At 38.4% G+C, this 12,973-nt stretch overlaps 1 protein-coding gene across 16 annotated transcripts in view; it reads right to left on the reverse strand.

Annotated features, from left to right (window-relative positions):
- Positions 1-2,334: 2,334 nt before the first annotated feature.
- The window catches only part of mycbp2 (MYC binding protein 2), a 291,326-nt gene continuing 280,687 nt past the window's right edge, over positions 2,335-12,973 (reverse strand). For 13 of the 16 annotated variants that reach the window (XM_069890301.1, XM_069890291.1, XM_069890299.1 and 10 more), the window contains 5 exons: positions 10,807-10,914; positions 10,232-10,441; positions 9,301-9,408; positions 8,400-8,565; positions 2,335-3,512 (listed from right to left, as the gene is read on the reverse strand). In XM_069890301.1, the coding sequence (XP_069746402.1) occupies positions 3,397-3,512; positions 8,400-8,565; positions 9,301-9,408; positions 10,232-10,441; positions 10,807-10,914 (708 nt within the window). In that variant the 3' untranslated portion in view covers positions 2,335-3,396. The other 3 variants (XM_069890300.1, XM_069890304.1, XM_069890306.1) reach the window with 3 other exon arrangements.

Below are 12,973 nucleotides of genomic sequence, written 5' to 3' on the forward strand. Positions count from 1 at the left end.
ACTTGCTTTCTTGGAAAGGCATTTTCCTCTCTTGACTAACTTGTACTCAAACAAAATATTATAAACTATTATGGAGAAGTGTTGTTGCTGGAAAGGTACTTCAGTATGATTTGACATTTCTTTTATGGCAAATGTCTCAGACTATCCATTCACATTAAAGGATTGCGATTCTGGATTTACCATCAGTTTAGGAACACTGGGAAATAGCAACAAGGTAACATTTTATTATGGAAAAAGGTAACCAAACAAGGAAGCAGAATATAAATTAACAAATCTGCACTGAACCATAAACATTGCTTCAAGATGCATCTTCAAAGTTAATCCTTTGGTAAGAATCCTACAAGAATGGAATAGAAATATTTGGAAATTTGCTGACAGCTTGGGGTGAAGAAATTTCATTCAAAATTGCATTGAGCACAAATGGATCAAAACTTGAGGAAAATGTTCATTTGAATTTGGTCAAACAAAATTATCAATGAACCAGAAAATAATTTTTGACAACCACAGACTCTATAACAATGGTTTGTGTGCAGTCAGTTTCTTATATTTATAAGTTTAGACATACAGCACAGTAACAGGCCCTTTTGACCCATGAGCCCATGATATCCAATTACGCTTGATTGACCTACAGCCCCAGTAGTGTTAATGAAATGAAATATACACATTTAGATTCAAAAATTAAAGTTAAGGGACTCCTCTGAGGTCTGCAAACAATTCAACTGTGATGAATGCCAAATTTATTTGGAACAGGACAAAAAAAAGTGTTATTGACATTTTGAATTCTTAAGTTTGGCTTTACCAATTTGAAACAAATGCTCAAAAAAGTGCAATTTGGTGGATTTCCAAGTGAAGGTACCACAGGAAAAAAATATTTGCAGCATCTTGGGTCAAATGCATTAAAGGGCTGAAGGTTTTGCAATCCTTGTCATTGCTGAATGGAATACATACACATTTAGAATTTCTGCTGTTTGGGCAATCCTTCTGTGCACTTTGATGCATGTATCTGACGCTTTCAGTGCCATCCTGATGGTGCCCTTCCATTTGGAGCAGTCATGAATGAGAGATTTCCAGGCATCTGGAGTTTGAGCAGATTCATGCACATTTTCCTCTGCCCACCTGTTGATTGTTTCTCATCAGAGTGTCAATTGCAGGTTAGTGTTAAGCATGTAAGTGATGTGGTCTGCCCAAAAGAGCATGCTGAGTCCAAGTGCAACCTCATGCCAGTCAATGTCACAAAGTGTTTTTTTTTTAAAAATCCCAGGAGATGGTATCCAAATCAAGAATGGGCAGGTCAATGTTTGGAATGAAATTGATTCACATCATTTTGCCCACATGGAAAGGAATATGTGTAGTGCTGAGAAAGAAGTTGTTTGCTACCATTGCTCGTCTGTGACGGCCTGCTGCTTGAGCTTTTTCAATTCAATATCGAAGATTAAATAGTTTGAATGTTCACACATTAACATTTTATGTGTTGCTTTGAGACATGGGGATAAGTAACCAACAGATCACCCATTGACATTAGAAACTAATCACCCATTGACATTACACGTTTAAAAAAAGTACCTTTTCAATGAATGGCATAATTTTGGGAAAATGCCATAATACATTACTCCTTGCACAAGCACATTTTAACCACAAATGGAACAAAATTTGTCATTTTAAAAAATATTTTAGGCACAAATACCTCATGCATCATAAATCTGAGAACCTTATGTTTTGATCATTAATTTTGATCATTAATCCTTGGTTATTTCAGTTCATAACTTACATTTAAACTCTCAGGTTTTTCCATATAAAACCATTTTTGCTTTGTATGCATACAAAGCAAGCTTTTGCTTGGTTTCACTTGCATCTAGTCAATAAAATATTGCAAGAATGTATTTGTGATTTCTTCTTTTATTTTACAAAATCTGAACCTTGGCAGAAGAGTGAATGGAGAGCAGTGAGAGCACAGAGAAGGAACCATTATTTTGGGGATTTAAAAAAAAATGAAAATAGGAGGCATTCTACTCGTGCAGTTGGGATGTTAGGCTTTGCATTTTGGGAAAATGCCACACGAGGATTCCTTTCAGAAAGCTGAAGGGATGGAATTCTGGTTTTCCCATTTGCAAGCTCTGGTGCTTGGAAAAGTAGATTTTCAATATGGAAAATAGTGAATTTTATAACCAATGACAATTTAAAATAGCACAAAGCATTTAGTCTTCTATCACCCAAGTGGAAAATCTTGCTTGAAGCAGCATTCGATTAAATAAATAAATAAATAGATAGATTTTTGTAAAATATATATATATTATAGTCAGAGATACAGAAAGATAACAAAGGGACATTCAGATGCACTATTTAGTACTTTAATAAACATGTTTAGTTGAAGCAAAAGTCTTACTTATATAGGGTAAGTTTACAGCATACATGGCAAGTCCAATCAATGCAATTTAAAAAAAAAACCTTTGAAACTTGTGTGACAAATTGACTAAGCAGATTATTTCTTCCCATAACAGGGGAAATGTTGCTCTAAGACAACTGTGCAAAACAGATGTTCTGATATGCTTTTGAAGTGAAAAGTTATAAAGCCCCTGAAACATGAAGGCAATTTTAAAATGTATCTGCACCTGATTCACAAAAGTGAATACATTAGCACAATGCACTCTTCTGAATTATGATTCAATTCCCACTTCCAACTAAAACTCAGTCAGTATTCTATGTACATGTACATATACACACACAGTGACTGAATGATTTCCCATTCACACAACAGATTTTCACTGTATAAAAATGTACAGCGGTTTTATTGACATATACATTCCATATGTTTGCAGCTGCAAGATAGGAGGCACACCCAGTATTGCACTTCATTAAAATTTCAGGCTCAAACATAACCCTAGAAGTTTAAATGAAAATTGCAGTGTAACATAGCAAATTTGTAATACACCTAACACTGATACCATATATACATTATGATATTCATACACAACAAGCCCTAACACATCCTCAACAGTCTATCAAATGAATCGGAATATACTCTCAACCTGTGACATGTTGCAATTTCCAAGAATACTATACAGGGTGAGCCAAATGTTTTACTCGGCGTACTTATCACAATTCTTCAAATGGGAGCTGTCCTCGCATGAAATCCCAATTGCTTTCATAAAAAGCATCTCCGGTCAAGGTATCGTCTGGGTGTGTGATGCTTTACAGCCGAGGATTACAACTGCAGCATGCGAAAACTTCACAAGTTAAAGCCTTTTAGAAAACTTGAGTCACTTACAGCAATATGTACACATTTTTTTAAAACTTTTGTGCACCACATTAGTCTCTCATTCTGATGATTGAACCAACCTAATTTGCTGACTTCAGAAACTGAAGATACAAAAAGGTCAAAAGAAATCTCCATTACATTTAGAATGTATGAGCATTTCTGCATACGCCACAACCCAGAGCAAATTCCTCTCCAGTGGACGGGTGAACAACATGAAGAGGACATTCAGGTCCTTCAAGCTGTTTCCCTTTTGGACCTGAAAAAGATAAAATGCAATTATTAGAACCAAATTAAAAGTGGGAATCTATTGTTTCAAAATCTTTCGATAGCTCCTTGGCAAGGTGTGAAATTAAAAACTGAAAATGCAATTCCACTGCTATTCTACTTGTATAATTAAAAAAAAAGACATACAGCAAGGGTACAGGCCATTTTGGCCCACAAGTCCATGCCATCTAATTTACACCAAATTAACTTACAACCCGGTAATTTTTCGAGTGGTGGGAGGAAACCGGAGCCCCTGGGGAAAACCCACGCAGACATGGGAAGAACGTACAAACTCCTTACAGATAGCACGGGATTTGAATGCAGGTCCCAATCGCTGGTGCCATAACAGTGTTGCGCTAACCAATTTAGCAAAAGACAAACAAACAATAAGCGATTAGAAGAACCACGCTCATTATGTGAATCATTGCAGACTTTTGGGCATCAGAATGAAGGAACCAGAAAGGGAAAGTGGAAATAAGTTGAAAAGTGGACTTGAAGCAGTTGCTTCTTCTGTGAGATCTGTATATTTCATACATCATACACATGGTATAAAAATGCAGGATGGAAACACATTATAACAATTTAAGGGAAAGCTGAGAGGAAAGGCCAATGGAAAAGCCAAGTTAAAATCTTGATACATTTGACTTATGGAAAAGGTTGATCATTGAGAAACAGTAGAAAGGAAATGTCTTACTGACAGGAATATCACACCAATATCTCTGTCCTCCCCGGTAAAAGTACAAATGCCAAATCAAGTTGATGGTCTGATGAGAAAAATATTTTTCTGCTACAAATTAGTTATTTCAAGGTTAAACTCCAAAATACATTTTTTTCCTGACAAATTCATAGCTTTTGTTCACAACTACAAAGTAATTTGGTATCCTCTCGAGGGACTGTTTGTTGGAGTTTATTTCATTTTAGACCCACAAGAGCTCAGAACAGTGGGGGAATGAACTCTGAATGTCATATATCATTGTTGAGAAAGATTGTACTGTTGTTTTGGATTTGTGTGAGCCTTGTAAAAATCAAAAATAAAATATTTTAAAAATACTATTTTTACCCTGAAAATTAGGTATCTGAGAATGGAGAAACTGTCTGAGTTGCAAATATATGAAAAAAAAAAAATCGGTATTTGGTAAATTGAACTTTTCAGAAAGTTGTTCAAATGATGCAAAGCAGTGATCAACCTTTCAAGGTTGGAAGAAATTATTGGATAGAATAGGATTGGAAAGAGAGAAACCATAAAATCCAAAAAGTTTTCTGAACCTGGCCTATATCCTTACAGTGCATCTAACCACCAAATTAGATTTATCGAAAGAAAAGGGCAGTGGGGATCCAGGAAAATCTGGAATAGAGAGATTTTTAGCTGTTCGCAACTCCATTGCTACTGTAAGGTAAAAACATCATGAGATGGGACTGGAGAAGGAGTCACCCAGTACTAAGGAGTAACAGGATGGTGTGACCTTGTATGCTCAAGATAAGTTTGGCACTAACAAGCTGATGAGCAGCAGACTAACAGTGAAGGGTAGCAACAGCTTATTCATTGGACAGTGTAATGGTATGATAATTTATTAAGTGCGTGTCCTGGGGTATAAAAAAAACACCACTTGCTGATATCGTTAGAATGCGCCTTCTCCACTAACACTGTTAGTTGTAAGTGTTACAATCCGGTAATAAAGAACCTTGATTTCGACTCAGTCTGGTGTCTGACTCACTCATTCTCGAACAAAGCAGACCTAACACTACCCACAATTGGCAGTCGAGTTGTTTATGGAAGTGTATCCAAAACGCAAGGTTATGTATATTGGAAGTGTATATTGGAAGTTTATGGAAGTGTATCCAAAACGCAAGGTTATGTATATTGGCTGTCCAATCATAAAATCTAATGAGTTTAAAAAAAAAGGTTTAGGGATAAAAGTCAGTACTGACTGAAAAAGACAGAAGAATTTAGGCAAAATATTCATTTTGATAGTTAATTCAGCCCAACAGAGATGTGGACAAGGGTGTCCACTACTTTAGGCACTGTTTCACGTTTTAACAGGGTAAGGACATTTTCTTTAAAAATACACTTGTGTTTTCTTGTAACTGTAAAACCTAAATAAGTTAACCGATCTTACACAACCTTAAAAGGAAAGTTAATATACACTGATGCAAGTATATTCACAGGGAAAAGTTCACTTTTATGCACATCTAGTTTGTACCCTGAAAACTGACTAAATTAAGTAAGTAACAATAGCATAGGAGGTAGGGAGGTATCAGGGCATGATATGAAAAGCAAAAGATCATCTGCATAAAGGGAATCCCTTAATACATGTTTAATACATGTTAGCATTAAAACATAGTTATCAGCACTGAAATGGATATTAGGCCACATTACCCACCCACCAACCCCTCTCCCTTCCCTCCCATACACTAATACAACAAGGAAAAGATTATGTAAATTAAACAAATATAAAGAACCAAAAATCTATTGAGTCACTGACCCTTAAAGGAAAAAATATAAAGCCAAAGTAAAATTAAAAAGATACGAAACAAGAGCACATCATCTGCGCCCTGACCCACTTCATGTATTTCAGTTGTTCCACTATTAGTGTGGATTTTTACCTTTCTTATATTTTGGAAGGGGTGTAGTTCTATCTGCACACCAATGTGCTGCAGATACGGCTGCCACATTCTAATGAATGTGTCATATTTTCTCCTTAAATTGTACATGATTTTCTCTCCATATTCCACAGTGTAATATTTGGTTGGGAGTTAGACTTCTACGTGACTACTATACATTCCCAGGCTACTGACAAGGCGACCTTCACAAACTGAATTTGGTACCTGGACAGTTTAAAACTCATGTCCATAATGTTACCCAGAAGGTACAATTCTGGATCCTGTGGAAAATCCATCTTTGTAATTTTTTTCAGAATGTCCCCCAGAAGGATCTTACCTTTGTACACAACCTGGTTGTGTACAAACTTTATCCATGGATAAAGGTTCCAATCTCCACACCACATCTGAAGCACAATTCTGAGATTTCTAATTTAGATTTATGTAATTTTTGTGGTGGGAGGTGCAGTTGATGCAGGAAATTGTGTTGCACCAACCTGTATCTGACATTAATAACTGCTGTCATGCTGTCAAGACACAGGTCTGACCAGCACCACTTGTGGTTTGTTTTGCCCAAGTCAGTCTCACACCTTTCCCTCGACTTCTTTAAGCCTAGCTTTCGGCCCTCACTTTGGAATAGGAGATAAACTGTAGAGATGAACTCGTATTTATTCCCCTTTTTGAATTAGGATCTCCATGTCACTACAGATGGGCAGGGCCTTAGATGGTCCCAAACTATCCCTTAATAAAGAACTTAACTGGAGATAGCAGAAGAAAATTTTATTGGACAAATCATATTTCTTTCTTAGCTGCTCGAATGACATGAGTTGTCCTTGATACACCTGATCCCCTTTCGGCGCCAGGTGTCCAGGATTTTATTATCTAGAGTCATGGATATTAATTTACTCTGGGACAAGGGAGATAGCCCCACCTTTATTCCATTACATTATTTTTTGCCGTCTGAATTATATGTTTTAATATGGGGTTACCTGTTTTCTTTAATATCAATTTTGTATCCTATTTATACATGAACTCTCCTGCCACCTTTTCTCCTACCCGTGTGTCCAATTTGTGCCCTGGTCGGGGAAACCACCTCCCTCAAAGAGTGAGGAGATAAACCTTGACATATGAACATTGTTGATGTGTTTTTTAATTTACAACCCACTCTTAAAGGTTTAATATCCATTATTTATGATAAGCTGGTAGGTTTAAGATCTGCCCCCTTGATAAAATTAAATCTGCATGGTACAGGATTTAAGCCTTTTATTGTTGGATGATGTTTGGGATTTAATCTTTAAATTAGTTAACTCCACATCCCTTTGTGGCTGTCATTGTTTGTTGCAATTGAAAGTTGTGCAGAGGGCTCATATGTCCAAAGCTAAATGATCTCTTATTTATCCAGATGTAAATTCTTGTGATAAATGCAAGAGAGACGAGGGTTCTCTTATCCATATGTTTTGGATGATCCCTAGCCTTGAAAAATATTGGAGGGATGTTTTCCAAACCCAATCCTCAATCCTTCAGTTGAATCTTGAACCTAATCGTCTGGTCGCCCTCTTTGGTACCTACCCCTGGAGAAGTTGATGTTGGTTTGACTCCAATTAAATCTCAGGTTCTGTCTTTTGCTTCTCTTTTGGCCAGACATGCAACATTACTAAGATGGAGGGATGCTGCTCCTGCCCTGCCCTGCCCACCCTTGCTAAATGGTTGTGGGATATTATGTTCTGTTTACATCTAGAAAAGATTAGTCATTTTATTAGTAACTTGGATATGTTTCCAAACTTATGGGAACTCTTTCTGAACTAATTTTAGAACCTCTCGTTTTATTATAAGACCTGTCTTCCAACACTTTATTGTTCCAGGTACAAGGTAAACATGATTCTAGCACTTCGGCTTGGTAACGGGCTCAAGAGGTGGGGGCGAAAATGAAAATATAATATTCAGGATAAAATTATATGATGTTCTGTTACCTTATCAATGTACCCTATAAATTAGACAACTTTGTTGATTTCTGTATATTTGACATTTCTGTTGTGTATTTTACAAATTTTCTGAATATATCTGTTTACTCAATAAAAATATTTAGAAAAGAAACGTGTAAATAAACTAATTCCCCTTAACTGCATCGATGATGATTGAGCTTGGATTATCTTTTGAACCCCTCAGCCCACAATAACGTCAATTTTTGCATTGGACACTCATTGATAAAAGCTTATTGAGGCAGAGTTCCATTTCCATTCTCCTTGGCATTTTCTCACCCAAAATAGGAAAAGCATACTACCTGCAGGACAATGGGGAAGTTCTTCCTTCGGGATACTTGTCATTCGTTGGAAGTCGTCATGGCAAGCATTGCAGAAATGTGTTGTTCCAAAGCAAAAAAACACTGCCACAGAGCAGCAATACCGACACTTGTACTCCAGGAAGTCTGTACCATGCTTGGGACACATCTGTTGATGATCATTATACAGTAGTATAAACAGAGAGTATTTTTACTAAATAACTCAAATTATTCACACAATTGAGAGGAATTTCTGAAAAAAAATCCTTTTTTGATGGCTTAATTTTCAAGTTCTCTGAATTAACTTTCAAGCCATCAGTGCTTTAATATCGAATAGGAAGAAAGACAACGCTCGAATAAACAAGTCAGAGGCTATACTTCAGTTAAGTAGCGCATTTGTGAGATCAGTACTGTATGAAATAGGGGAATCTTTCAAGATGAATTTGAATGCATTGGAAACAGACAGATGGTTTACTGGACTAAGACCTGGAGCACGCACTTTATGAGTACGGATGTAGTAGGTGGCGTGTTCTATCTGTTGGAATTTAGAAGAGGGAAACTGATTGAAACAGGAGATTGTGAGGGATCTTGACAAGCTGGATGTGGAGAAGATGTTCCCTCTTGTGAGAGAATCTAAGACAAAAGTCATGCTCTAAAAATAAGGGCTTCACTTATTTAAGAGAGAGATGAAGGAAATTCTTTTTAGAAATATAGTCTGAATATTTTAACGGGAGATGTAAACATATACCAGATAGGAATACAGAGCTGAGGTTAGAGTGAAATCAGCCATGATCTGATTGATTGACTAAACAGACTTGATTCACCGACTGTTCTATTTCTGCTTTTAATCTGTATGCTCATTTCACATTTAAGTAAATGGCAGAACATGCTAAACAAAGAATACCTGTGCTCTGGAGACATCTGAGCAAGCACCACAAATCAATTCCCTTGGGTCGTAGTCATCGCCCTGGCCTGCTTCAGCATCACATCTTGCTTCACCTCCAAAATAAGCCTATTCAAAAAGACGTCAGAATTGTGCCCTTAGTTTCTTTTTGGCAAGGAAAACTAAGTAAGACTTGATTGAATAAACAGTTTAAATATAATCCCTTGGAACTTAAAGCCCAGAAATGGGTGTTACTTCCTCCAATATATCTTAACATCCATTTTGATTGCTTTATGTAATCCTCAAGTGAAAATAAACTGGGAAGACATTTCATTAAATCCAATCTACTATTCATGTATTTTTTTTAAATGGCACTAGAAATCCTCGTTAAATTTTTGATTGGATCAATACAAAAGGACCAAATGGTGAAACTAGGAAATAAAAATTGCATAAGTAATTGATTGCATTCATTTTTTGGGCAGCTGAGGAACAGCTCACCCAACTGCTTCTTCTTTCCTTTGGAGCCTCTCCTCCTTGGGAAGCCCTCAATGGGGTGGCACAGCCTCGAGGGGCAGGCAAGCATCAAGCCGCAAAGTACCTGAGCTGAAGGGTCATTACTCTGGTAAGGTGGCCTGCTGGTTACTGTGGAGAATGGAACCTCCTGGCTCCATAGGATGTGGCTGGTGCACTGCCTGTAGAGCCTGTCTGCCTTGTTTCAGTCTTTGGAAATCGCCTCCCAACCAGCAGCCTCACAAAGAGTCAATCACGATCTTCAAAGAGGTTATTGTTCCCCATTGACAACATATGCCTGATGGGGAGCTAATGCCCTGTGAATCTCTGAAATAACTTGACAAAATGATTTTGCAAAAGGGAAAATCATATCAATTATTACAAGCACAAAATGACAAATGACTCAAAATCCAAATACAACATCTGCAAATGTGTAACCTACCTTTTTACATTTATAGCAGACATAGTAAGCGTATCTATTCATTGCAAAACCAGCAGGATCATTATGAAAACGAACACCGGGAGTTGTGATGGCATCACTTTTGTGTAACCCTTCATATTCTAGCCTCATTAGGGCCTTCCTTTTTACATCTTCATACAGGCCTTTGATAGGATCAAGCAAGTCCTTCAATACAAGATGATATATTTTGTTCTGAAAATATATAATCACATGAAGTTCATCATTTATGTAAACAAGAAATGTGCAGATGCTTAAAAAAAACTCAAGCAACATACAAGTCCTCAGAAGACCAAGCAGCATCCTGGGAGGCAACAGTCAACGTTTCGGGTCAGAATCCTTTCTTTATCAAGAGGAAGATACAAAGGTGAAATTACATGTTTAAAGGGGGAACGCAGGAAGAAGGGGCCAGAAGGTGTGAAAGGTGGAGTGAGGGTAGAGAGGGAAACCATCAGGAGGGGAGGGGAAGAAAAGTTAAAAAATAAAAGTTCATTAGGTGGTCAGTTCAGAGATACCAAGTTTAATCAAGTGTCATTGAAACAAATCCGTTTGATGCTCACCTTACATATTGGACACGCCATAAAACCAAAGGTTATTCTTGGACCAAGCCACTGATTTTCAAGAACCCGTCTACAGCAATGTAGATGGAAAACATGACTACACTCCAACTTGACAGCAAAAAAACCCAAAAAAAAGTCAATCAGTTATGTAGATACAGGCTTTAGACATTCAAATAGACAACAGATTTTTTTCCTGCAGAACATTACAGCGCAATGTAGGTAGGCACTTTGACCCACAATGTTGTGCCGACCAATATATACCGACTCAAAGAAACTAAACCTTCCCTATCTCATAACCCTCTATTTTTATTCCATTCACGCGCCTAAGAGTCTCTTAAATAGCCTTATTATTTCAGCCTCCACCACCACCCCAGCAATGCATTACAGACACCCAAAATTCTAGTGTAAAAAAACGTACTCCAGACAGAGAGCAGCGAGTGGTGGGAACCAGCCTAGGTGAGTGAACAGTTTTAAAAAGGGCAAGGGCAACTGAAGAGTTGAACAGAGTGTTGATTTGAGGCAGTATGCACTTGAAATAATTGGCAGGGACAAATAAAAGGAGGGGAAGCTAAAGACTCAAGAGGCTTTGGCAAGCTTGCTTCCAGTGGGGTAAGGCCAGGTGAGGTAGTGTAATCCTTTAATTAAATTAGGAGTAGATAATAGAGTCAGCTAGGGCAGTGGATTGCTCTGATTGTGGGAAACCTGGGACAGCATAATTGTCCCTAATGTCTACCCCTGCAAAACGTGCATCCAGCTGGAGACAAATTGAGTTAGGGATCTGGATGAATTCTGTATCATTTGAGAGGCAGAGAAGATGATAGAGAGGAGTTTTAGGGAGACAGTCACCCCCAAAAGTTAGGAGGCAGGTAGCATGGTGACTGTCAGGAGAGGGAAGGGGAATAGACAGAGTGCAGAACACCCCTGTGGCTGTTCCCATCAACAATAAGTATATGGTTTTGGTTACTGTTGGTGGGAATGACCTACCAGGGACAAGTTGTAGTGGTCACGCACCTGGCATTGAGATTGGATCTCAGAAAGGAAGGAGGGAAAAAAAGAGAGCTGCAGTGATTGTTAGGGGGACAGATAAGAGGTTCTGTGGGAGAGATCCAGAATCCCGGATGGTCTGTTGCCTCCCTGGGGCTGCTATCTCTCGAATCCAGTTCTTGATATTCTCAGGAGGAAGGGCGAGCAGTCAGATGTCGTGGTCCATGTAGGGACCAATGACGTGGGTAGGAAGGAAGAGGAGGTCCTGCGAAGAGGGTTTAGGGAGTGAGGTATGAAGTTGATGGACAGGACCTCCAGGATTGTGATCTCAGGTGTGGTACCCATGCCACGGGCTTGTGAGGCTAGAAATATGAAGTTAATGTAGCTAAATATGTGGCTAGAGAGATGGTGCAGGAGGGAGGGCTTCAGGTTTGTGGACAATTGGACTCTGGTCCTGAGAAGGTGGAACCTGTTCGGATGGGGTGGTTTACACCTGAATAGGAGGGGGACTAACATCCTTGTAGGTAGGTTTGCTAATGCTGCTCTGGGTGGGGGTTAAACTAGATTGGCAGGGGGAGGAGAACCAGAGTGTTACAGCAGATAGTGAGGTTGAGGGGGATAAAGGTCATGCAGAAATCAAATGTTTGTATAAGTCAGATGATCTTCAGGCGTAGATGGCATGTGGGATTATGATATCATTGCCATTAGTGAGACTTGGTTGTAGGAGGGCAGGACTGGCAGCTCAATGTTAGGGGGTTCCATTGTTTCAGACGTGATAGAAGGGAAGGGATGAAAGGGGAGGAGTGGCATTGCTAGTCAGGGAAAATATCACAGCTGTACTTATAGAGGACATCCCAGAGGGTTCATTTACAGAAGCCATATGGGTGGAGCTGAGGAACAGGAAAGGTGCGACTGATAGGGTTGTATTATAGACCACCCAATAGTCAGAGAGAATTAGAGGAGCAAATCTGTAGAGAGATAGCAGACTGATGTATGAAACAGTAAGTTTTAACTTTCTACATATTGACTGGGACTCCTGTACTATAAAAGGGCTGGATGGCTTGGAGTTTGTCAAATTTGGTCAGGAAAGATTTTTCTAAATCAAAATATAGAGGTACCAGATTATAGAATATAAAGGAGCTACTATTCGCTTCAGGGAAGATTATCCACAAGAAGTTCTTAT

This window comes from Narcine bancroftii, chromosome 7 (genome assembly GCF_036971445.1).
Source record: "Narcine bancroftii isolate sNarBan1 chromosome 7, sNarBan1.hap1, whole genome shotgun sequence".
In the NCBI taxonomy this organism is placed as follows: Eukaryota; Metazoa; Chordata; class Chondrichthyes; order Torpediniformes; family Narcinidae; genus Narcine; species Narcine bancroftii.